Source organism: Xiphophorus couchianus, chromosome 20, assembly GCF_001444195.1.
Source record: "Xiphophorus couchianus chromosome 20, X_couchianus-1.0, whole genome shotgun sequence".
NCBI lineage: Eukaryota > Metazoa > Chordata > Actinopteri > Cyprinodontiformes > Poeciliidae > Xiphophorus > Xiphophorus couchianus.
Window position 1 is genome coordinate 18,991,460 of NC_040247.1, and position 26,357 is coordinate 19,017,816.

Sequence of the window (26,357 nt, forward strand, 5' to 3'; positions counted from 1 at the left end):
GACAATTTCTACAAAGTATTTTGATTCAGAGAGACTAAATACAAAGACATCTATGCCGTACTTTTCAAATTCGTATGAGTACAATTTATAGTACCGTGTATCAGTTTCTTTCTGCTTTTCAGCTATGAACTACTTTGTGGTGGTTTATCATAGAGGCACCCCCCAAAAGTTTGTTTGTAATGTTACAAAATGCAACTTGAAAAGTATGAATGTTTTTATGAGGAGATAAAAGTTGACCGAGTTGCAAAACTAAAACTGAAAAGTAGGGAAACTCACTCTCTACGACAGTTTTGCGGTCCGATCCATCGTCGCTGATCTGCTGGATGTTACCGAAGTGAATGTCGCTGAAGAAGATGCGGTTGGCTCCTTTGCCCCCTCCTCCTCTGTAGTCAAAGGTGAGAGCGATGATGTTCTTCATGTGCTCCGGATCTTCAAACGGCTTTATAGGCGCGTTCAGGTTGTTCTCATCTGACAGGTGGACACTCTTGAGTATGGTACGCTCCGAGTAGAGAAGGTAGCCGTCGTAGTCACGGCAGCCGCGGCCGTCCTCAGCCAGCATGCCATGGGCGCAGGCACAAGTGCGCTGGCCATTGCCGCGGTAAAGGCACAGCTGCTCACAGCCACCATTGTTCACTTTGCACACATTTGTTCCTGCGAACAGACACAAGCATAAGGACCTGTATTGATTTTTAAATCAAATTATGGATATTTTTTTCCCCTTCTTTGGTTTTGCTTACCTTGCTGCCTGGCCCTGTTGAAAACCTTGATATCTTTAAGCTGAACACCAATACCAGTTCTCAGAGAGACGGAGTCTGATGCATTGTCCTTATTGCCTCTTTTGATGGAACCATTCGCATGTGTCCTGCACAAAATACAAAGCGTTCATCAGATGCTAATGCTTGGAAACGTAAAGAAAATCATAATGAGCAGCTGGGGAATATCTGACCTATCACTCCAGTAGATGTAGCCCTCAAACACAGACACAGAGAACATGTCCATGTTGTTGCTGGCCAGCACCACCTCCCTGTTTTCTCCAGTCTCCAGGTTAATACGCTCAATCTTGTCTGTCCTGGCATCACACCAGTACAGCAGACCGTCCTACACACCAACATGAAGTAATCACGATGCTGCACACTCCCTGCACTTTCATCTTAACAGCATAAAGAAATGCTCCATTGTGGCTTACCTCATAGTCAATGGAGATCCCGTTGGGCCAGCTGATACTAGCGTTGACCAGGATCGCCCTCTGTGAACCATCCAGGCGGGACCGCTCGATGCGGGGGTACTGACCCCACTCTGTCCAGAACAGGTAGCTGCCAGTAAAAGCATGTAGGAGCACAGAAACACTTAAATAGTGTAATCAATAGTGAACTGAAACTACAAATTTGGTGGTTAAGCTGCACAGCGTATTTCATTTTGTAATTCTCACCCTTTCTCAGGATGCACGGTGATGGCGCGTGGCTTGTCCAGGCCCTGGGAGATCACCACGTACCGGAAGGAGCCATTCAGGCGAGCCACCTCGATCACATCGAAACCTTGATCAGTCCAATAAATGTTTCCTGTGTAGGACAGAGGAGAAATGTTGAAACAGACAGATCTGTAGGCAAGATGTACGTCCACTGTATATATAGTCTAAAAATGACATGTTTTGCTCATCTGTCCCTTTTTTAGTTCAAGTTTTTAAAATATTTTTGCAGGGTATCCCCGAGTGTATTATAAGTCTGGCAGGCCACCAGGCTTTACTTGTGCCCCCACAAGGCTAAGTATTGCTTATTTATTTAAGTCTTTTTAAAATGTTTACAGTTTTTAAGACTTTATAACTATAAAGTTGGCAACACCAAGACTATAAAGTCTTTATAGTCTTTTTATAGTTTTAAAAGCACTAAAAAGTCTTTTTAAAATGTTTACATTTTTTAAGACTTTATAGTTGGTGTTCAGGTGTTAATCTTCCAATCTTTCAATAAAACATGACTATCAAGTGATATTTTCACATTTCTTGTCAATTTTAAACATTTTTCAACTCAAGAACAGCACCTCTAGCTGGATGAATGACTGCCCTAGCGCCCAACCACTGGGCTTAGCAAATTTTCTGGGGGAAACTTTGTTTTGTATTCACAGAGTTCAGTGAACTTCAAATAAAAACATAATTACATGATTTTAAATAAAGGAGTATATAAATTTAATTGCAGACAGTTGAGTTTATTACCCACTCATACAGTGCACCTCCGAGCTATCTTTAAAAATGCATTAGTTTTTCCATGAGCGATTTACAAAAAGAAGCTTTTTCTGCAGCCATATTTCTAAGATTTGTGGCGTTTTTTGTGAGCAGCACTTGTAAAACTGTACAAGTAAAGCACATATTTTTTGTTGATTTAAAGAATGTCCGTTTTCTTTTAAACTGTGTTATTCACATTTAACAACATCGCCATTGAAATACACATCTTGTTTTAAATGTCAAATTAAAAAAAACAACTAAAATGATCTATCTATATAACTAGCAAATGACTGTATTGCTTTTTTTGTTGCCATTCTTAAGTTTTACATTGTTCAGTCTCTTTGGTGATGCTTCTCACCAGCTATCCAGTCAACAGCGATCCCCTCCACTCTCCCGATGCCGTTGGTAATCACGTCTTCTCTCCAGGTCTGATCTCTCTTGGCCCTGCTGATGGTACTCAGGCCCATATCCACCCAATAGATTGTATCATTCTCTACAGCAAACAAAAGAAAACAGGCTTCCTGATCAATAAAGGGAAATTATAACAAGAAAGTCAGAGAGGGGGGGAAAAAAGAAAACTTTACCCGCGTGGAAATCTATGCCAACAGCTAGTGAGGTGCCAGAGACAGGTACTAGAGCATCAGACTTGTCTGAAGGGTCCAGAGGAATACCCCGAATGCCTTCATGAACAGAATACAGAAGGAAGGAGCCCACTCCTGCAATAAACACAAAAGTAGATCTCCTAAATCTCTGAGCCACTCCCTGACCATTTATGTTAGCTTGTGAAGCAGAATTTGTTTGAAATTAGGATCTTTGTATGCATGCAAACACATCCTACCCTCACAGGACTGCTGCCCGGTTCGCAGGCTGTATCCTGCAGTGCACATGCAGGCTCTGGTGTTGTGGGAGGTGGGGAGGCACAGCTGGGAACAGTCTCCATTGTTTTTGCTGCAGAAATTGGTGCCTGTGAGCCGAAACGCACAAAGACAAACACACAAAATAAATCAAAGATGAGTAACCGGGTATAAACAGCAGTGCCTGTGATAAACATTCAGAGGCTTTAAATTAGACCCTCGGTCAGACAGATGCACGTTGCCTTTCAAAGGACTTTAACAAACAAATGTTGCACCTTTTTGCACGGTTTCGTTGTAGATCTTCATGTACATCATGGGCGAAGTGCTGTTCCTCAGGACTTTCCAGTTGCCACCGTCTTTTTTATCACACGTTCCGATCTGGTCAGTTCCCTGGTCCGCCCACCACAGCTTATCCCCTTTGGCGAACATCACACAACATAGACATTACACATTTCTGCTGAAACTGCAGCTAAAATAAGGAGTTTATGATAATGGGCACATTAAGGCCTACCCATAATAGCAAGCGCTGTAGCCTTGACGAGCTTGCCCTTGGTGCCTTCCAGCACCTCTAGTCCAGAACCGTCCAGGTTGCAGCGGTTGATGGTGCTGTTTCCTGAGCTGATCCAGTAGAGCTGAGCCGTATCAAAGTCGATGGAAAGACCTAGGAAACAAAAGAGCATGTAAGAGCAATGTCTGACCTCATCACTAGGGGGAGCTGTCTCTTAGTCACAAACACAGGGGGGGACAATGGTTCTCTCACCAATAGGGCCTTTTTGGTTGATGAAGAGGACACTGCGGTTGCTGCCATCTGTGTTGGCCATGCTGATGTTGTCGCCGTCTGTCCAGTACAGTTTCCTGGTGTAGACACACAGATAAACATGGATTTTAAAGGTTTTTTTATCAGCAGAACATATAAAAAATACTTAGTGTAGCCTATATAGCCTTGCAAATTTCTCAAACTTTTATGTATCTTATTGCATTTTTTTCTGATAGACCAACACAAAGTAGTGTATGTGACACAAATGATGCATGGTTCTGATACTCTTTTACAAATAAAAATCAGAGAACTGTAACTCAGGATGTGTTCCAGCCAGTTTTTCATACCAAATATTGACAAGTTTGTCAAAGTTTCTTGCAAAAGAAGTCAAACTAGAACATCTGTGAACAGCAATAAGACTTGCCTACGATTATCAAATTGACTCATGTCTGTCACATTGGGAGTCATTCTTTGGTCTTATGACCTCATCCTCCTTTAAATCTCTCTAAAACTTTCTCTCTGACCCATTTGCTGCATGTCTTGGTCTTTGTGATGCTGTTTGTCCACAATTGTTTTTTAGCATACCTTTGAGGCTTTCATACAACATCTGGATTGACACTGACTGCAATTGGTCACACTTGGGATATCAGATTAAAGTAAAAAACAACAATTTTTCGATTTTGGGTTGCTAGAAAGAAAAAAGAAGGAAAATGAAGTATTCTTTACATTCCACTTCCCAATTATGTTTTCCAGGGAAGGGGACACTTTCGAAATCTACTGTATGTCACTCTAAAACTAGAGCTCCAGATTTCACAAACTCTTTTACCTCTGAAAACTTATAAACTAACATAAAAGTTTAATTTTTTATTTTTTTTAACCTTTTTAACTTAGTTAATTGTTTAATGTCACGTCGTAACCAGATAGAATTGTCAGCCCTTTGTTATATGTCATTGCGTATATGAGTTTTATTTAATATGTATCACTTCCTTTTAATTCTAACTACATCCAGCCACAGCCTTTATTATATTTAACATGTCTGGGAAAAAAAAAACACACTAGGGGATTCACGTTTCCTCTTTCAAGCTTTTCCCTTTTTTTAGTGCAAACACACAGATTATCCTGCCCCAACCTTTCTTGACCCCACCCACTCCAGTTGGGGTCAAGAGTGTTTGTGTGGCAGAGAAAGCAGGCAGCTCCAGCATATGGTTCCAACATCTGCTTCTCATTTTCAAACACACCAACAAAGCTCTGATCGGAAACAGTCCTCTTCTTCACTGAGTCCTTCAAAGAGACAACGGAGTAAACAAACAACAGACACACTTTCTAAATGGAAATCAAACACACAAAGGCACACATATTTCTGCAGAACCACAGTATTTGAGGTACAGATGGTTTGTCTGTGCGCTGTTTGACCGAGGGGGAGGCTGGAGCCAAGTTCTGTTTGGAGATTTGGGGGGGGAGAGTCTCAGGAGGGGAAAAATGAATGTTTTAAGTAACGCAGGAGGGGACAGGATGTAGATTAAACAAAGAGAACTTAAATGGAAAAAGTGAGAGAAAGACAGAGACACTGGCTGTGAATCAGACACAGAGTCTGTCTGAGCTCAGAAAGTGACAAAATAAAAGACAGAAGCAGCAGAGGATTACAATTAAATGAGAGAACAAACTTTAAAGCCATTTTTATAGTAAGAAAATGCTTAAGGGTTAGCTGTTGGTAATCTATTTATTAACAGTGACTACATAAGGGGAAAACTGAGAAGATGCACAGTAATGTGTTTTACATTATCAGTAAAACCAGTGGTAGTTTTTGGACAATATGGCTCTTCACTCAGAGCAGCAAAGTCTTTACCTCAGCACTATTCTGTATTTCTGTTATTTCCTCTCTATATGACGTTTCTATATGTCTTTTATTTATCTATTTGCTTTAGGAGTGCTATGAATTTACACAAACATAAAAAGTATAGTATATAGAGTAATCTATAAGATTACTTTTTGTAATGAATAAGGCTGGCATTGAAAATATCAGTTTTAAAGTCAAAGTTAGTTAGGTGTTTGTCATAGGAGTGGGTGTTTGTTTATATGTAGAGACCACATGTGCTGGGGGTTCAGTACGGACCCATATATGGAAGAAAAGGTCACTGGGTAAAAGAAAAAATATGTCTCACAGCAGTTTCCGAGAATGAAAGTGTTTCTACATCTGACAACTTTATGAGCAGCCTCTTTCTATTTCCGTGTGTGTGAGTGTGTGGTACTGACCCCAGCATTGGATGCATCACTAGACAGTGTGGTTTGTCCAAACCCTGGATGACAGCATTTTTAAAGGAGCCATCCAGTCTGGCGACATTAATCTGTTTCTTATTGGCATCATAGCTAGTCCAGAACAGGTTCCTGGACACCCAGTCCACCGCCAGGCCGTGTGTATTGGGTAGATCTGATGAAACACAACAAACATAAATTGCAGATCAAGTCTTTGGTTTAGACAGAAATTCAACAAGCCTTTTAAAAATAATAGACAGTAGACAGTAGAGAGGACAAAGGTAAAACTATAGTGTGACTCCTTATCACTGGAGCAATTTTAGTTTAAACAGTTTTTCATTGATTTTTCAGTTGAACAATGTCTGCACACTTGTATGCTGGTTGTCTGCTAGCTGTATTTTGACTATTAACCCTCTATCCAACAAACGTTTATTTTTTTTATCTGAATTTCAATGGTAAAATATTATAATCTTTTCAGTCCGTGCCTAATATACTTTCCAGTTTCTCATTTTAAAAAAAAATATTATACCAAAGTAATCTGCCCAAACAGACATTTCCTTTACAAGTCTAAGTAATGACCCTTTGAAAGAGGCTCTGCCTCATCGTCCTTACCAGCAGAGACCACGGTCTCAACTCCGGTTCCGTTAATAAAAGCTCGCTTGATCGTTTGTGTCCGCACATCTGACCAGTAGATGCGGTGCTCTAGAGCGTCATAGTCCACCACCGTCACGTTGTCGATGTCCGGCACAGTGAAGGAGATGATGTAATTGTAGTATGGGTTATCTATGTCCACTCCCCTGATCTCTATTTGTCGAGCGTAAAGCAGAAACTGGCGAGATTCTGCGGGGGAGACGAGATGTTGACATGCGTCCATTAATGCTCAATGAAATTAGTCAAGCGGTAAGTGCAGCAGCAAGTCAAAAGGGTAATCTCTGGAAAGGAAGTAATGCCTAATCTGTGGAAGGATAGTTGCTGCAAGGATGAGTGCTTCTTTGTATTTTTCCTGCTGCTTGAACAAACACTTAATTCAATTGTATTTTTGACTGACGTGATTATATCTAGCAGGGTAATAGCACAGCAACCGCGGTGAGAGTAAATTCAATCAGTGAAAACTCAGAACAAATAGGATAAACTCAGCAGTCACTGTTTGTTTAAATCTGCGCGGCTTCAGAGATAGAAATAAGAAATGGAAAGGGGGGATTGAGATAGGAGACTAATGACTCCGTCAGACTGTATCAGTCAGGCAAGAGTATGTTGTGGATGTGGGGGACAGAAATAATGGCTCCTCGGATCCAATATCACGCAACATAATTGAGAGCCTTGGCCTGAATATTAAACTCAAGCAAAAAAAATAAACAGACTGCCACTATAAAAAAGAAAACATTATATTAAGATTAGACGTTCCCTGTTCAGAGACTCACATTTCTACACACAAACAGCAACAACCCCTCCACTCTCTACTGTAAGAAAAAAAACAAACGTGTTTAGACTTACCAAAGCACGTCCGTTTGTCGGTGCCCAGCTTCATGAGGTGGGGACATGCACAGGAGAACGTCTGATTGTAGTTGATCAAGCAGAGGTGGGAGCAGGGCTCTTTGCCATCTTTAGCTGCACAGGGATTTGGAGCTGCACAAACGACAGTGTAGATTAGAAGAAGGACTGAGAAGGTGCACATGCAGACGGTCGGTAATTTTATTAGGTGCACAAATAGTAAATTAGTTGGGCATCAGTGTATTTTAGACACTGATGTGTCTATTTTAGACACTGATGGTGCCGACCCCAGGCCATTTTCTGCATTGCTTCCTCTCCTCTCTCTGCCATTCTTCTTGTGAAGCTACTAATAGAAAAGGACACTAGCACCACACAATCTTAAAAAAAAAGTCACAGTGATGATCCACAGTTCCTACAATTGTTAACTTTATAATTGCATTTCTGAAAATAAATGTAAAATATCCCAACCATTTTTTTTCTACAAAATGACTGATGAGTGTTTTCTTTCTTTTATTGTTTTATTGCATCCACGGTGCTTTATTAAATTGATCTAAATATGTCCACTAACATTGATTTATTACAAATAAACATTGCAAAAGAGTGTGTAATTTATTATGATTGTCCAAACTTATTCACACTGCTTTTGTTATATATTTTAAAGTTAATAGTACCTATGAACTGAAAACTAAAACCAGGAGATGACTGAAGCAAAATGTGGGGAATGTTCAACCAGTACAAGATGCTTAGGTATGAAAAGTACAACTTCCCGACTATTTTCTGTAACAGATATCTACCCAAGGTAGCCTGGTTCCTCAAATAGGTGAAAAATTGCCAAAGGAAACTATCCACATAATTGAAAAACAGAGACTAAACCAGCTAAATTTCACTTTCCCTCAGCTCATAGCAAACCAAAATCAAAATTGGTCCAAATTGGGATGGGTAGGTTGAAGCTAGGTTTATTGGTGGCATATAGAACAGGATGCGTGGCGGTGCATCGACCCGAACACTGCAGGTTTGCCTCGCCGCTGTCGCAGTGTCTGGTTGTGCACCTCTGAATTTTTGTAACTCAGTGTGAATTGTGCATGCCACCATTCACACAAATTGGATGATTTGGAAGATTTTCTTACAGAGCAGCTCCCCTTATGCTGGCATTTATATAAACCTTCTAGGAGAATATGGATCCAAAGTACATGTCAACTATAAATGCCATACCGCTGTCTTTGCTCACGCGAGCTCAACTCCAACTCTCAAAAGTGCAACTATAACTCAGTCTTAAGAGTGCAAGAAATCAGAAATCAGTACATGCCAAGACAAGCCTGATTGGTGCATCTCTGCAGTCAAAACAACTAAACACAAAACAATGGCAAGATAAAAACTGGAGGAACTGTGCAACCAAAAGAAAAGCACTTATAGCTGAATGTAATGCTTTGTCAGGTACATTTACAACAAATAATTATAATAATAATAATAACTATTGACTTTTAGTTGGCAAATAATGATTGTATACACTGATACCTTGTGGTTGTCTGGATGGATGGTAGACCTGCAGGTCAAAGGGCTGTGTATTAGTTCTCTGGACCACAGTCACGTTGTTCCCAGTCCACTTGTTTGCCTTGGCCAGCGTGTTGGTCCTCCAGTCCGTCCAGTAAACCTCTCCACCATACATGGTGACAGCAAAAGGATGCGAGAGGTACTCATGGCCTCTCAGGACCTCAATCAGTCCAGAACCATCATACTTAGCAGAATAAATGGCATCGGATCTGTGAAAGTAACAATTTTAGCTACATGTTTCTGTAAAGATCTATAAAATGTGAAAGCTAAAAGGTATTTTTTTTATTTGTTTGACCTGGCATCAATCCACAGGATGCGCCGCTCCAGATAATCCACAGTGAGTCCGTTAGGCCATCCTCCACTGCCCGTCTCCTTATGGATCGTCTTCCTGCCTTCTCCGCTCATGGATGCAGCCTCAATCCTCGGCAAACTAGCGTCCCAGTCTGTCCAGAAGAGGATTCTGCAGAAATATGTTTTAACATAGTGACTTGTTGTGACTATGCTCTGTTTTATTTGCAGGAGGTAAAAGCAAGCAGTGCAGCTGTTACCCATCGCGGGGGTCAAGAGCAATAGCTCTAGGGTGCTCCACTTCCCCAGCCAGCAGAGTAGTCCTCATAGTGCCGTCCAACTTGGCCACCTCGATCTGATCAAGGTTGCTTTCCACCCAGTAAATGTTTCCTGCTATCCAGTCCACTGCCAGACCCTCGGGTGTAGCCAACCCATACTGGATCACTACATCAAAGCTGGTTAAAGCTGAAGGAGGAGGAAAAGAGACAAGAAAAACATTCAAACATCCTGATTTTTATCAGGTCCTTCATCTCCAGCCACTTATAAAGTTGTATTGGTGGAACTCTTCAAAGCTTTATTATGTGATGCCCAATTAAATCCTGTTTCATCAGGCTATTTAGGAAAACAAATAATTATCTGTGTGCTGAAGGTACTTGTTGAATTTGCACTCTATTTAATTTCACATGGTTAAAGGCTCTGCTGGCAAGAATCTGCTGATGACAGCTTTTTCAGGCTACTGTAGCCCACAGCACTGATCTGCAGGGGTTTAGTACTTAGAAATTTTGTAATTGTAATAAGACTCCAAGTATCACAAATTGTCCCCTAATGAAGTGTTTAGATGCCATGTAGAGAAAACAAAACGGCACAATAAAAACAAAAGACAAAGTGACTGTACAATTACAGAGCAGCTCCTAGAAGCTAAATATGTGGTGTCAGGGCTAAAGAGAGATCACAGCCTCTCTCTAACCCTTTAATTTCCCACTGCCTCCCTAATGAGAGTGATGAGTAATTATTTGGGATGAGTCAGTATTGTGTTCTGAACAATGTTGACATGCTCAAAAACCCAAACAACTTCAATACAGACCTCTGTAACTGACAGGCCTTTAAAGAGACAATTGGGATTTTCTGAAATGGGTTCATTCCAATGAATGAACCCATTTCTTCAACCCATTTGAAGTTTGAAGAAGATGTTTTTTATAGTGAACTGTACCCACAAGTTACAGTGGGTGGTAGCCTACCAAGTTACTGTAGAAACTTCCAAGAAGTTTCTTGGAAGTAACCAAAAAAACTGGAAGTTTTTTGTAACCACGTTTCTTGTAACTCCTCTTTTCAGAGGAGATTGAAGCAACAGCTAGTCAGTTAGCAGCACTAGGCAGCCAAACGCAGATGAAAGGAAAATAATGGACCTTACCAAGCTCCGCCCACAACCGACCCACGTGACCGTAAGTCTCACAAACAAAGCCTGCAGTGTTTCTATGTAAACATGACTCCATTAGTGCATCATTTCTACCGGATTTTCACAATATATCAGCTACTTCAATGGACAGAGGAACTAACAAGTTCATGTCATCATCTGGGAGGAGGTTACTGGTTTCTCAGTCACAAGCTGGTTGCAAACCTGAGGCCAGCAGGTGTCAGTCAGTTATGGTCGATCTGAAATTTGGTTTGATGACGTCAATATGAGAAGCTACAGACTGATAGGAGGAACCAAAGAGCTCTGTAAAGGTAAAGGCAAATCTTCTGAAGTTGGGATATAATTAATTTAATTTCACATAATTATCGCGGTAGAAGCCATTTGTTTGTTAAAATTTTATGAAATATATTTGTTCTATTTGATGTTTGTTGTGAATGACGTAAACTCACAAACGAACGAGGTAATTAGTCCAACGTTTAGAAACTACAGCGGCTGTATTGCGGCACAGCGAAGGTAAACAAAGGTAAAATAACCCAAACAGGTGATCATCTCAAAACCACTCCTACCTTTTTACTCTCTCTCTTTGTAGTTTAAGCACACCTGTTACCGTGGCAACCGCCTGCTCCCCGCAAGACGAGCAAAGATTACGTTAAAAACATAACATTCAGTCCGTTACGATATCAAGTTTCCAGGCTTGATATTTATGTCTCGATTATTAATCAGCGCTTCCCTGAACACAGCGATGGTTGATTGACTAGCTGTACTTGGTGCTAACGTGGCTAACACGAGTAACAATTTAGTCCAAAGCCTTTTCTGCTAAAATAAAATCTTTAGTGTATGTCAGATACAGACACATTGCATATTGATCTGTTTAGCTAACGTAAGACTGTGTAGCAGACAGGCTTCAAGGTGTAGAAGTTGTATCAGTGCTGCCATTATGCTGTACTTAGCTAACGGGAAGCTAACGGTGTGTTTGTGAGACGGCCACACACGTGACCACGTAGAATGGGCGTCAGCCAATGAAAAGCGGCCCCTGTGGTAAGGTCCATATTAACCTAGCAGTTAACAAGCCAATATCCAATTAAACAAAGAGATAGTCACCTAACAGGTCCTTAAGCTAGCGACTAGTAAAGCTAATAGCTAGCTAATCATTGTAATAGCTGGACAAACTAACAACTAGTTAAGGAAGTTGTGAGTTTGCTGTTCAAGCTAACAGCTAGCAGCCTAATGGTAAAGTCATTTTCAAAGTGGATAGGCCACCAAGCTAGAATCAAAGATGTGAGATTTTGAAGCAATGGTTCATCAACCTTATTATGACTTTTACATTAAACAATTAATTCCATAGTCTAAAGTAATACTGCAATATTTGCAGAAAAAAAAACATGTTTGTCCAATGTTCGTTACAATAATGTAAAAAACAGATTGCAAAGTGTAAAAAAAATACTTACCAGTTAAACTGTAATTGTTTTAACTTCTACAGCAAATAGATAATGTATAGCTAATGTTTTGGTTTGGCCATCTTTGTCTGATCCAAGCATTTTTCTATTAAGTTTCAATCAATAAAGCTGGGTAGCACATTTTCAACTCATCCATCTTTCTACATTAAAAACAGACTGAAAACAAAACATGAATAGTGGTATTGAAAGTACAAGTTTTAGAAAACATCTCATCAATTTATGTATATGATTTCAAGCCACTTAGACTGCAAGTGCCATAAGAAAAGAAATAGTAGCTTATCTGTAAAAACGATATATATCAAGCTATATTTAGTCTTTATATATAAAAAAACACTTACCTCCATTCTCAGACAACTTCCCACGATAGATCTTATCCTCCACTACGTCAGTCCAGTACAGGGAACTCTGGTTAAGATGGAAATCCAGGGCGATGGTGTTTCTGAGGCCAGGCACCAGGACACTGAACTCCCCCTTGTTCAGATCAATGCGCCGGATTTCATGGCGGTTTGAGAAGATAATAAATGGTTTGAATGGATCTGTGAAAACACAGAAAGAAAAGATCTCAAGAAATCATTGATTACAGCTGAGTTTATTCTCCCAAGACGATTGACACTCTTTTAGGCAATGACTCTCCTGTTCTTATACTAAAAACTAACCAAATCAAAAAATGTCCTCTAGGCCTTATTTATGCCACTCTTGGACTTTGGCCCAATCCTTTTTATTGCAGAACTGTTAAATAATTCAGTCACACTGGACGGTTTTCAAGCATGACTCTCCTGTTCAAGATGTTGTCAAATAATCTCAACATAATGCAAGTTTGCAATCTGACTGGGACACTCCAAATCCTTCAATTTTGTTTTGAGCCATACACTGAATTTACTGGTGTACTTCAGATCATTGTCCTGATGCATAGTAAAAGAATGTTTGAGCTTTTCTACAATTTTATTTTAGAACAAGATTTCAGTCTAGAGAGTAAAATTTATGGTTTCATCAACTGCAGTAACTCTGAGGTTCCAAAGAGGCAAAGCAGCCTCACACCATTTAGTCAGTTTACAGAATATTTTCCCAAAGGAACATGTTTGTTTATTTTTAGGTAAGCAATGATTTTTGGTCAAGTCTCTTTTTTATTGTTGAATTGTGAACTGACTTTAAGTGATCTAAGTGAGATGTTGGACATTGATGACAGAACTAGACACAAAATCTGCCTCATTTTATTCAGACAGTCTCAGTGTAGTGATTCTGATGTTGGTCGAGAAAATGCTTCACATTTAAATTATAGGGAATCTATCCCTTTTACTACTCCAGTTGGAAAATTTTCTGAAGCTTATTTCCATCACAACATCAGTTGTGGGATTGTGACTCCCTCACTTGGAGATTAGGGGTAAAATAAGAAAAAAGACTGACTTCAACTCCCCTTGTCTTATTGTTGCTTTCTCAAAAAACATGGAGACGACAAAAAAGGATTCTTAATCGCTTATTGAAGTTTTGTGTGGTGTATGTTTCTGACCTGTTCTTAAATTTATTTGGATTGTGTGTGCTGTGTTGCTTCATTAAGATATTTTAGCTTACATCATGTTGCCAAACAGGTTCTAGCCAAGTGATTTCTTCATACTTCAGGTCAGGTAGTCTTCAGTGACAAGTGAAACTTAACTTAAATTATGACTTAACAAGCGAGGGAAATTATTCTGTACGTACTGAGGTCATCTTTGCCTAAAATTAAACATTTTTCAGGAACTGAAACCTTTGTGTGACAAAAAAGCACAAAGTGAAGTAATCCGTGAAGCAGACGTTTGTGCTCAGAATGTCTTGCCCATCTGAGAGGCAGTCTGTTTTGGCCAGGCCACTATTGTAAAAGGGATTTTAAATCTTAAGGTCTCTACTTAAATAAATTTGCTCCAAGCAAAGAAGAAGAGCTCTGCTGTGCAGTGTATTGGAGGTGGCAGCCATGTAACGCTGCTCTGGGTGACTCTCCCTGTAAAGAGGGGCTATTCTGAAAGCTGCTTTAATCCCGTGTAATGAAAATGGTGAGTAAATTAGACAGCAGTTATCTGGAGCAAACAGGCAGCTAGACAGGCTGCAGGATGAACAGCAGCATGCAGCTGGCTCGCCTCTAAAACCGGCAGGTGAGGAGCAGCAGGATAAAGTTTCATTCTTGGGTGGTTGCTGCAGGGAGATAAATACAGTATGTTCTTTTTATGTGGCTGATAAAACTCGAAGCTGTTTTAGGGGACTCTGTTCCTCAACTTGACCTTCCGATGACTTCGATAAAATCCGCCGCAGCTTTTGATTCTTTACGACCATTTGCAGAAAATAATTTTCATTAAAATATTTTTTTAAATAATAGAATGTTTATGGTCTCTCAGGGAACCTTCTGATCCATCATAAATTTGTGCTGAGAGCGGATAACCTCTATGTCTCTTTCTTTTTATTACTCCGTGTTTCACTCCAATAGAGTACAACATTTTGAGCCAAATGGATCTCCAACAACTACACATGTTCTTGCTGCAGTTGTGTGTCCTGTAACTTCATCAAATTTTATTAATAACCTCACTCTCAAACATCAAGTCTTTAAATATGGCACATTCAAAATTATTACCACTCATGCAGTTAAGACTTCATGCAAGTACATTTAAGTATTAGTACAACACTTATAGTTCTTCTAATATTTGTAAGGCTGAAGCATGCCATTTCTCTTTGAAGACCCATTCTTTGTTTTCTGACTTGGCATACAAGATTTCTTTTGGGTGTTTATAATATTCACATGCACTTTAAAAAAAAATGCTTCCAGAGCTGTTGAAAGAGAAACAAGCCCACAGCAACACAGATCCTCCACCATACTGAGCAGTGAGTATGGTAAATGTTAATCTCTTGTTTCACATCAAAGACAACAATATTACGTAATCTAAAAAAACCAATCAGACAGCTGCATCTGATCCAGAACGCTGCTGCTCATGTTTTTGCTAAAACCAGGAAGATAGATCCATAATCTCACAGAGTCTATTCTCTGTAGCTCAGAGGATAGACTTTAGAGTATTTTTGCTAGTTTATAAATCACTGAATGCCTTAGCACCAAAACACATGAACTCTTGTTGTTGTATCAACCCTTCAGAGCACTCAGATCTTCTGTTTTCAGTCTGCAACTCCAGAACCAGAACCAAGCAGTTTCAATGCTCCACTAATCTGGAACAAACTTCCAGGAAACTGAAAAAATGCCTAAACACTGAATTCCTTTAAATCAAGGCTAAAAACCTACTTGTGTAAAGCTGACTTTAATACTTAATAACTGAAACTGAAACCATATTTGATGTGTATTTGCTTGATGGTTTTAATGGTGGCATCTTACGAAACTTAATGTTTATTGCTGGTTTAATTAGTTAAGGTATTATGTTTTTATGGTGCAAACCACTTTGAACTGCCTGGTTGCTGAAATGTGCTATAAATAATCTTCACTTGACTAGTCCTATTTCATCAAATCCCACAGTTAAATTTAGAGTTTTGCTAGCTTTTAATTTAGAGTTGACGACATACAGATGGTAGGACAGAAAAGCCTGAATACCCAACCAACAAGTGGCATATAAATGGCTTGTAATGGTTACCAGGGAGACTTTTTATATACAGCATATCCGGAAACCTTAAATATTCCTTGGTGTTCCAAGAGCTAAATTAAAAAGTAGAGGTGATTGTGCATTTATAGTAGCTCCTCCTATTCTCTGGAACAACCTACCTCTCCTAATAATAAGTATCCTGAGTATCGATCACATCAAGAAACTCTAAAATACTCATTGCTTGCTATTTAAATCGATAACATCAATTTGTTTTCAACTTTTCTTATGCTTTTAGTGAACTTTATAGTCTTAATACTTTCTTGTTTACCATCTATATTGCTTGCTGTAAATGTTTCTGCAGCTCTTGTTGGTATAAAGTGCTGTAAACTGTAGATAAAATTGTCACTGGCATTGACTTCTCACCAGTATTCAACTCCTATCTGCAGTTCTCAAACAGTAAACTTTGGAGATTTTATTCACTTTCTATTCCATCGTCTTCATGTGCGACTGCACCATAAATATGGTTGTTGCTCAGATGTGTTTGAAAAGCGTTACACCTCGATGAAACAGATAGGCACTCATTACCTTTTAGAGGTTCTAGGCATTCCTAGACTTAAAAATTGGATAATAAATTTAAAAAGCTGCTTTTGTTAGGGAAACACTTGCCTTACCAATAGCAATACACTTTTTTTCTCTAAAGACATAGATACACTCAAATTAAGGGTTGATTTCTTTATGACGTTTTCAATGTGAGATTATGGAACTGCAGTAAAAGTTGAATTTATTTTAGGGCTTTCACATACTTTTACCAGAAAGGCCAATAAAGGTAAACTGGTTGGATGTTATGTGTTTTCCTGATATAAATCATTTATACCCAACCCACTGTCATGTTGTTCTGTTTGATTGGCTCTTTCACCTTTGCTCTTGCAGTTCTCCATATCAGGCTCCAGTTCCCAGCCATCGTAACAGGAGCATTTCACGCTGAACTTGTCCTGTTCGCAGCGCTGACTGCACTTCAGGTGCTTGGCGCAGAAGCTCTGGATCTGACACGTCTTGTTGTCAGAGCCCAGCTCCATGCCCAGCGGACAGGAGCAGATCACGCCCTCGCCGGGAGCCACCGTGCAGTTATGGCTGCAGTCGCCATTGTTCATAGAGCACAGATCTGCACAGCGAAGGAGTGAGGCCATTAGGGTCTGAAAACGAAGAGGAGTAGTACTTGATGTTCTGTTCTCAGTCCGAACGCTGTTCTTTTCTTACCGCAGAGTTTCTCATCAGAGCCATCTGGGCAGTCGTCGTGGCCATCACAGATTTTCTCTGCAGGCAGACAGATGGTGGAGTTGCTGGCACACACGTGGTGGGAGAGCTTACACACCAGCGCTTCACAGTTTTCCTCATCTGAGTTGTCCTCGCAGTCGCTGTCGCCGTCACAAACCCAGGCTTTGCTGATGCAGCGAGCTGCGGATACAAGGTCGGGTTGAAACTAAAAACTAAAACTTTACATAGCCCTACTTGACATCTTTGTTCCGAGTCTGCCCCACCAGAGTCTCTGCAACCAAACTTGACAGCTGGATCACACATGGGTGTGACGCCCTCGCAGTTCTTCTCATCGCTCATGTCCATGCAGTCGGTGTCTCCGTCACAGCGCCAACGCAGCGGGATGCACAGGCCGTCCATCCGACACTGAAACTCATCGGTGTGACAACCACCGGGTGGACGTGTGGCTGTGGGGGAACAAAAAGTTTGTTTTCACTGATGAGCGCAAAACAAAGTCCAAAATCATGAGGCAGAAAAGCAGCAAGAAGACTGACTAAAACAGAACATGTTTAAGTCCGTCTGTTCCTTCTCCTGTTGCTTTGGAAAGAAACTAAATGATGACCATGCAGTTCAATTATGAGCTTCTATATGCATGAGTTAGTCAAGCAAAATAAATTACTGAAAGTGTTTTTGTTGTTTAGCCATGACAAAATGGAAGATGAAAGCTGAGCAAAAAGAGGTGGAAAAAAAGGCTGCAAGCTTTTTCAAAAAGTCAAAATGACAAATATACAGATGTCAAAATAAAATGTAAAAAAAAAAAGTTTAAACGTCATGAAAACCCAAAATGACATTGAGTACTGTTGAAATATTAAGAAAAACTTATATATAAAAAAAACACAATATCAAGAAAAAAATGCAAAATGTTTAAAATAATGTCAATTGCAGGGAAGAAAAACTCACATTACTTTAACAAAAACAAAAATCTATTGACAAGAAAAAAAAGCAAAGACAAGACTGATACCACTGAACAAAACCTTGAGTCTAATTGGATTAGACTGTTGACTAGCTTGTCTGATACTGAAAAATCCAATTTGTCCTGTTCATTGAACAGAGCATACCTTACCACATCAGTAACAAAACAACTCTTTGGTGCGAAGTTAAGCTATGTGAAGAAGACGTGAAGTTAGCAACTTTCAGTATCAGATGTTTAAAATTAAATCAAAGGCAACACAAATATGAAAAATTAAAAAACTATTTTTTACAAAACAATTTTTTCTGACATGGAAACGTGTGCAGTTCCTTCAGGTGAGAAGAGAACGAGAGAGTGAAACTTCAGCTGATAACAGGAAGGCTGAGTGTTTTAAAGCAAAGTTGCTTTATTTTCCCCATTGAGCTTTTAATTTCTGTCTTTTATGAAACATGATAAATATAAAAGCGTCAACTTTTTGGACATCTCGGGGTAATTGTTTAGAGTTTATATTTTCAAACAAATACACAGAGAAAAATGTTGTAGTAATGATATCCTTGATAACTGTGACAACTGCTAATATAACATGACAATAGGTGTCAATAAGTGTTAAGTCCATTATCCCTTAGTCATTTTTCAAATAATAAACCCTTATTTTATAGCAATTGCTTTAACACAAAGCTGTTGTTTCTGAGGTTTTTAATACTTGTCTAACATTTATTGCTCTCTACTGTAAAGGACGCTCTGATCATCTGATCATGTATCAGACCATACGAGCCAGAATGTTACATTACATAGACAATTGACTTATATGTTACAGAGTAGGACATCAGAGTGCTGCAAGAACAGGCTCATCCTTTGTAACTCTCTCTAAAGCAAGTGAACTGAGAGCAAATGAAATGGACCGTGAGCAGATCAGCAGATAGAGACACTGACCCGTGTTAGTGCAGTTGGCATGGGTCTCGTCGCTGTAGTCCCCACAGTCGTTATCGCCGTCGCACGTCCAGTAATCTGGGATGCAGCGACCGCTGTTACACTTGAACTGAGTGCTGGAGCAGGAGTGCCGGCACCCAGCCTCATCGCTGTTGTCCCCACAGTCGTTATCTGGAAAACAAACGCAGCAAGTCGCTTCTGAATCAAATGAGGCAACAAAAACAACAGATCATTTAACACGTGGAAGTGAAAACAAACAATGCAGAATAGGAAAGATGAGACTTTAAATGATGACAGAAACTGCATAGATCAGAATAGGCACCATTAAGAAAATGTACACAGCGATGACAGATTGAGCTCTGCAGCATAAAAACAGCTTTTTAAACCACTGAGTTTTAAAGTCTTATGGGAAAAACAACTATTTACAACTGATGCGCACAAATTTGATAGTGTCATTGATCAAATTTGTGTGTAGCACATCAGCAACCACAAAAATCAATAAAAAGAGGCAGCAGTTTAAGTTTCTGTTGGGCTCACAAACACCTCAGCTTGAGGATGAACCTCAGTTAGAAAAGCGTCCCTGACTCTCTCAAAGCCTTTACTGGTCAGTCTGATAGCTTTGGCTAGCATCATCACCGTTTTGGTGCATTCTGATCTATGCACTAACCGGTCAGCTTTGGACAATTCAACTCATCAGAGCCGTCGTCACAATCCTTTTCTGAAAGACAGAACCAACGGCACAGCACAGTGGGCGAACAGCACGACACAGGACGACACATACCAAAATACACAAATGTATGGAATGCACAACATGACATAAAGCACAAGAAATAAAGGCCTGGTGATGAAACATGCATGGCAAACTGTGACAAAGGGAACTAGGGAGCTGCTACAGTGCAAACACAAAGAATAGACACTAACCATTATCGCAGCGCCAGTTGATGTTGATGCAACGCCCGTTGTTGCAGGTGAACTGTGTGAGGGGGAAGCATGTGGGGTAGGCTGCAGAAATAAAAAACCATTAGACTTTATACTGTTAAAGATCTATTCAAATGTTAAAACACTCTTTAGAGTCATCGAAAACAACGTCATATAGTATTCATGCCCTTTGACCCATTTTGTTAAGTCACAGCCACAAACTTTATTGGATTTTATGTAATATACAGTAAATAAAACAATATAAGCATCTCCAAAGCATGATTCCGCCACCGCCAAAGCACCATGTAACAATACAATACTTCAACCAACCACATGATGCAGGTTCATCTGACCGATCGCCACAGTCATCATCCAGGTCACACATCCAAGAAGAGGGGATGCAGCGCCCGCTGTGACAGGAGTACTGGTTGGGCGGGCAAGTCCGAGCTGAAACACAAAGAGGCAGAAGTTGTGTCCAGTGTGGCGAAAATTGAAGAAGGAAATGTTTAGAATAGCTCTACGAAGCGTGTTGGTGCACCTGAGCAGGTGGTGTTGGATTCGTCCTCGCCGTTGCCACAGTCGTTATCCCCGTCGCACAGCCAGCGCAGAGGGATGCAGCGGTTGTTCTTGCACTTAAACCTGTCAGCAGGGCAGGTGTGCTGGTCTGGAAAGACAAAATGAAAAGAAATAGGCTTCTTTTTAGAGCACTGCTGTAGTCTGTGAAGAAAACACGTCTGGACTTTGACCACACAGAAACAAAGCTTTTCCAGATCTGCAGACATTGCTTTATTCCTCCTTGCACAGCAGCACACACCATGCACCCCTTACTTGCTAGGACCTGGTGTGTGTTGACTCACGGCATAACTCTAGTGTCTCATCGCTGTTGTCCAGACAATCGTTGTCCCCGTCGCATTTCCAGCGCTCCTGGATGCAGCGATTGTTCTTGCAGGCAAACTCCCCTGGCTGGCATTGAGGTGGGGGGACATAAGACGGGTTGACTGGGAAAAAGGAGAGACTATAAGTTAAACATTGCCAGGATACAATTTTGCATTCTAAGAATAGTGGAAGTAAAAAACCTCATCCGTATCCATTTGTCAAACTTGCCACAAACCAGTAGCTGTACTGTAATTGCAAATAAATCATCGTACAGACAGGGAACACTTGGACTATCACAGTTACTGTGTTGGATACCTTCACAAAGAGCATCATATTTTATTCTTTTACAATACGCAGCTGTCATTGCTGTTGTATATTGTACATTCAACTCTGAGCAAACAGTCCTAATCATTGTCTAGTAATGTTTACCCTGCAGCTAAGCAAAGCACTCTTCAAGCCCTCACACAATCATAGATGTTTGTGCCAATACTGGACATACAACATCTACCCACCAATAAATTAAAATATCAAGTCATTGTGTTGCAAAGAAAATGGGACCATAATAAATCACTTCAGAATATTTTGTGTTGCATAACCTGTATGTTTCATTCATAAAGCACACTAAAAGTCTTTTAAGGAGAATTTTAAAATGTGTGCAGACCTCATCGCATTGGATGTGGTTGTATTCAGAAATAACCACCATTTTAAGAATCCTGTTCAATGTTATAGGAGTCAGTACATACCTACCTTAAGAATCCTTTTTTAACCTCAAATAAAGTTCAGCTGTTTCCATAGGTTTTTTTGCCTCATATTTTCTTAGTTGCATCTTTAAGCCAAAGTCATGGACTGCATCAGCCTTCTGAAGCATTAAGGGGAGCGGAGGTGTTACATATGGGCCATGCGGTCAGCATCAGAATGGGGGTTGCAAAAGAGCAAGCTAAAATATATTACTTTTTTTTGTCCCAATTGAATTTGAAGAAGTTTTCTATGGCTTTGATGCATGCACAGTTTGTAGAGAGCTGGTGCCACCTCTCTATTAGCATCTTTCAGCATGACCACAACAAACAAAAGCATATATCCAGATCAAGCAAAGAGCTGCTTCACCAGAAGAAGATCAGAATTTTTATCCATACACAACCCAGACCTGGACTTGATGGTCTGCAAAAGGCTGAGCACAGGAGAGGCCCTCGCAGTCTGATAGATTTGAGACATTTTTTTTAAAGCAGGGTGGGTCATCGTTGCCACATCAAGATGTGCCTTACTCATCCATTTTGACGCAAAAAGAATAAATGCTGTAATAAAATCAAGGCGTGCTTTAACAAAGCTTTTTTTTTAATTAGCATGTGCACACACTTATGCACAAATATTTAGTTTTGCTTAATATGTTTTATTTCAATTGAGTTGCAGAGATACAAGTAGCATTCAAGGGGGTATTAAGCACTGGACTAATTTATCACATTAATTTACCTGGCAAAACCTTCCTTTTTGTAACTTTTGTACCTTTACAACTGGTGTTGTCAGCCGGGTCCAGGATTTGGTCTTCTGCACAGGCACATTGTCTGCCTCCTGGAATGGCCAGACACAGACTGCTGCAACCACCGTTGTACACACGACATGCATTAGAGCCTGCAGACCAAAGGATATAAATAAGCAGCGATTCAACAGCATAAAGTTAACGTTACATGTCACATCTAATGTCCAGCACCTTGCTGCTGTTGAGCATCGTACATCCGGATCTCAAAGATGGGCGGGCGCTCGTTACGAAGCAGCGTGGTGGTGCCAGTGGTTGTGTCCAGTTTGTAAATGCTGCCGCTTCGGTACTCGTTCCAGAACAAGAAGTGGCTATAATGGCACAGACCGAAGGCGTGGTTCAGTTCTTGACCTTCATACACCGTCTGATGGCAGACAAGAAACCAGAGGGAAATTCATGTTTAATGGTGCCAAAAGCTTCATACAATAATCTCTTTCACAGAAAGAACATATCAAAGTTTATCAAGAAAAAGCAGTAATTTACACTTACACTGGTTCTTATCTTGCCACTTACTATTAGTGCATCAAGCTAATTCAAGTTTGACTTAAACATGAAGAAATTAAATGTTTTTATGTCAACATAAAAACATTTTATGTTTTCATCAATACTTCATCAATAATGATGATGAAGTGTGTAAAATTTAATGTGTTGTACTGCACCAGTAGAAAGCCCTTTTTTTCTCCACTTTTTCACCATAGCAACACACTTTTTTTGTTTGTTTTGTAAACACAAAGATCGCCCGACCATCTTGTGATGAAACTTCAAAGCTCTGCTTTCGTTCTATTAATATTCTCGAGTGTTTAAATAGCTGAATCAGTCAAATTAATCAGAAATGAAGTCATGTTCAGACAGTTTGAACTACTTCAAACATACTGTGTAGCAAGTTGAGTGGATCTTCATCAGTGCAGACTAAGTGTCTGCATTGCATAGCATGAGATTAAGAAATGACATAAGAGAATGACTGTGACATTTCAGTGTTGTTTATGTGAGCTACAGCAGTGGTACATGTGTTATACTCTAATTCCACAATCATTTTCAGTGTATACAAAGTAAACCACCTGTCTTAGTTAGAGATTAAATTACATGTACTTCAATATTACCGCAGTAGAAAGACCAGAACTTTTCTGAGCAAGTTTTTTTTGTTTCAAATGTAGTTCTATATTCACTAATGACCATGTTAACAAACGGGTCAGTCTGTACCTGGTACTGAAGTAGCATTTTAAAAGATTTTAAGTAAATGTTACCTAATTTTTTTTATTTATTTATAAAATATTAATCATCTGCTTCTAGGTTATTTATTTTAAATGTATTAAAATTTGCCCAACAAAGCTACAAACACCTTATACCACTGGGTTTGCAGAACAATTCAGATTATTTCAACTTCCATGTTTGTTGGTTTTTCGGAAAATAATCCTGGTTTTGATCTGACTGAGCGTCTCTGTTAGAACACTCTGACGATGTAGAGGTCAGACCTTTCGCCCGGAGTTGTTGAGGTACACCATCTCGATCCGGTCGTAATAGGCGTCCACCCAGTAGAGCATGCCCTGCGGGATGTCCAGACTGAGCCCGTTGGGCCACAGCACCGTTTTGCTAGTCAGGAAGACGTTTCTGTTGGAGCCATCCATCCAGGCCCGCTCAATTTTGCCTCTTTTGCTCTCTTTGGGGTCCTCCTCCCAGTCTGTCCAATACATCCACCTGATGAACCACAACAGCAACTGTCATTGACTGATTGAGTGAAATACAATATTTGTCTGATCTTTTTAAAGAGCTTCAAACATAAGTAGAGCTTTACAAAATCTCCAGACCAACCAAAGGGGATGATTACACAGCGCAAACTGACAAAAATAATAAATCAATATTTATCACCAATTAATTAATTAATCCAGGACTTGTCAATCAAGTAACTGATGTACCCAAAAATCAGGCTGCAAGCAAGTAACTGGGTCTGAAAACACCTCAGCTCCTGGGAATATGGCAGGTATAACCATTAAAATTTCATTTTTCTTTCTTCAGTTTCTCCTTCTCATCCTTTCCTTTCAACAAACCTCCCCCCCACCTTTTTCCTCTTTCTGAGCCTGATGGATTATGTGCATTAGTGGAAGCGAGGGCCTTTCTCCTGGGAGGTGTGCGGACACACATCACGCTGTCACTACCAATCTAAACAATGTGTTTGCAAATGTATGATTTTAAAAAGAAAGCCGGTAACTTTTTAGCGACAAGACACAAAGATTGAGTGCTGCTTGATCCGGAAAGCGATAGAAATGCCTGCATGTGGATCATCTGGTGGAGGAAATCCATGAGCAATAATCAAGGGGGGCATCAAAATTCATCGTAATGACAGCCAGAAACACAGATTGAAAGCAAGATAAATGCCTCTCCGTGGGATATAAAGATGAGATAAACAACAAGATGAATAATAGAAATCTTTTTTTGTAAATGGAGCGCGAGTTAGCTCACTTGATCCACACAGATGAAACAACTGCAGCTCTGGATTGAAGTTCTTTTAGTCGAACAAAAACATCAAACTCCCTCCCGCCCACCTCATCTCTTTCTCTCTCTCTCTGTGTATCCACCCTTACCCGTGAAGAGGATCCACCACAATGGCACGAGGATGAGTCATTTTCCCCTCGATGAGGGTTTTGCGGGTCTGCGAAGCCTTTTCTAGCCGAGCTACGCTAATGGTCTTCTTGGGCCCATCATCTGTCCAATACAAATTGTCGGCCATCCAGTCCACAGCAATACCCTCGACTGTGTGGATCCCTGAAACAAACGTGAACAAACTTGAAGGTGGGTAGATATCAATGCTGCATCCCTGAATTATATAATATGCCATTTCCAAAATCAGTAAAAAAATTTTTTTTGCTTGTTTTCCTGTGTTTGCAAAAAGACTGAAGACAATGTCTTTCTCCAACTCCAATTACTATGTAATGTAAATTTAATTTCTCTGTGAAATGCAATATTCTGAAATCTAAATTATGCATTCAGAAAAAGTAAAAGAACATTAATTTTTTTTGTGCGTCTTTGTAACTTACAGCCTCAGCAAAAATTTTGCAATCCTAAAAGACTAACACAATGTTTTCAAGACACAGTAAACCTAAAGCTGATGAAAATGTCATTGCACTGAAATAAGTCTCCCCATTAAATTGAAATATTTTTCTTCTACATGGATTGAAACAAATATTTTGGTCTTAACTTTATTATACCTTCTTTTAGGATAGTATCCCTCTCTGTTCCATCAATCTTCTGTCGCCCAATGATGTAGCTTGTGGCGTCGGCAAAGTAAATGAACTCGCTCTCTGCATGAAAGTCGAGAGCTCTGGGGTTCATCAGGTTCTCAATCGGGATCATGTACTCGTCTGGTACCTTAGCCTTTATATCCATCCCCCTGATGACACCCGGACGGCCTTTACCATAGACCAGGAAGAGTTCGTGTTCAGGCTCTGCAGCAAAACAAGACAAGCACAGCTTAAAACTGACACTGTTATCTGACACCAAATTAAAAAAAATGTAAAAAAGCAGTAGTTTCCCCAGAATCTTCATAACATAAATTAACTAAAAGAGTTCAGATTTGCAAAGATTTGCAAGCTGTGCCAAATTGGAAAGATAATGGGTTGCCCTTGGTTAAATCAGTGCTGTGGATTTAGGAGTAGGCAGATTAATAAAGCTGCTAATGCTGCATAAAAAACTAAAACATCTTTCTGAACACAGCCAACAGCTCCAAGCGGAAATTAGAGCTAATTCTATTCTCTCAACAGAGAACCTGTAAACAACCTTCATCCAAGCTCAGCGTTGCTTTGTGTTAACAAAGCTGATTTTCAACGGATCCATAGTTTGTATTTCATTCTGAGTTGAAAGCCTACATATTTGTGCATGCTAAAATGTCAGAAATCCTTCGAGCCCCCAAAGATCTGCAGAACAGCATTAGTTTTATAATACTTGGAAAACAAATAAATACATTACAGCCTTGTTGGTGTGAGAAATAAATGCTGATATATTTTAAACTTGAGGACATGTGGGTATTTATTTGTTCCCCACTATTATTAGCAATCATAC

The 26,357-nt window shown here is 39.9% G+C and overlaps 1 protein-coding gene across 7 annotated transcripts in view; it reads right to left on the reverse strand.

The window, feature by feature from the left end:
- Positions 1–26,357, reverse strand: part of LOC114135321 (low-density lipoprotein receptor-related protein 1-like) — a 109,300-nt gene that overhangs the window by 27,001 nt on the left and 55,942 nt on the right. For 4 of the 7 annotated variants that reach the window (XM_028002518.1, XM_028002516.1, XM_028002517.1 and 1 more), the window contains exons 11-41: positions 25,508–25,744; positions 24,884–25,064; positions 23,777–23,999; positions 22,479–22,668; positions 22,274–22,399; positions 20,755–20,895; positions 20,436–20,561; positions 20,228–20,344; positions 19,901–19,981; positions 18,983–19,150; positions 17,364–17,546; positions 17,083–17,280; positions 16,742–16,987; positions 12,619–12,816; positions 9,670–9,874; positions 9,417–9,581; positions 9,086–9,330; positions 7,574–7,705; positions 6,692–6,919; positions 6,080–6,254; positions 3,830–3,924; positions 3,581–3,730; positions 3,345–3,485; positions 3,054–3,179; positions 2,800–2,931; positions 2,574–2,708; positions 1,430–1,559; positions 1,187–1,313; positions 947–1,098; positions 738–862; positions 277–651 (exon numbers count right to left, since the gene is read on the reverse strand). In XM_028002518.1, coding sequence (XP_027858319.1) covers positions 277–651; positions 738–862; positions 947–1,098; positions 1,187–1,313; positions 1,430–1,559; positions 2,574–2,708; positions 2,800–2,931; positions 3,054–3,179; positions 3,345–3,485; positions 3,581–3,730; positions 3,830–3,924; positions 6,080–6,254; positions 6,692–6,919; positions 7,574–7,705; positions 9,086–9,330; positions 9,417–9,581; positions 9,670–9,874; positions 12,619–12,816; positions 16,742–16,987; positions 17,083–17,280; positions 17,364–17,546; positions 18,983–19,150; positions 19,901–19,981; positions 20,228–20,344; positions 20,436–20,561; positions 20,755–20,895; positions 22,274–22,399; positions 22,479–22,668; positions 23,777–23,999; positions 24,884–25,064; positions 25,508–25,744 — 5,253 coding nt within the window. Of the gene's footprint in view, positions 1–276; positions 652–737; positions 863–946; positions 1,099–1,186; positions 1,314–1,429; positions 1,560–2,573; positions 2,709–2,799; positions 2,932–3,053; positions 3,180–3,344; positions 3,486–3,580; positions 3,731–3,829; positions 3,925–6,079; positions 6,255–6,691; positions 6,920–7,573; positions 7,706–9,085; positions 9,331–9,416; positions 9,582–9,669; positions 9,875–12,618; positions 12,817–16,741; positions 16,988–17,082; positions 17,281–17,363; positions 17,547–18,982; positions 19,151–19,646; positions 19,698–19,900; positions 19,982–20,227; positions 20,345–20,435; positions 20,562–20,754; positions 20,896–22,273; positions 22,400–22,478; positions 22,669–23,776; positions 24,000–24,883; positions 25,065–25,507; positions 25,745–26,357 lie in introns of all 7 variants that reach the window. The other 3 variants (XM_028002512.1, XM_028002513.1, XM_028002511.1) reach the window with 1 other exon arrangement.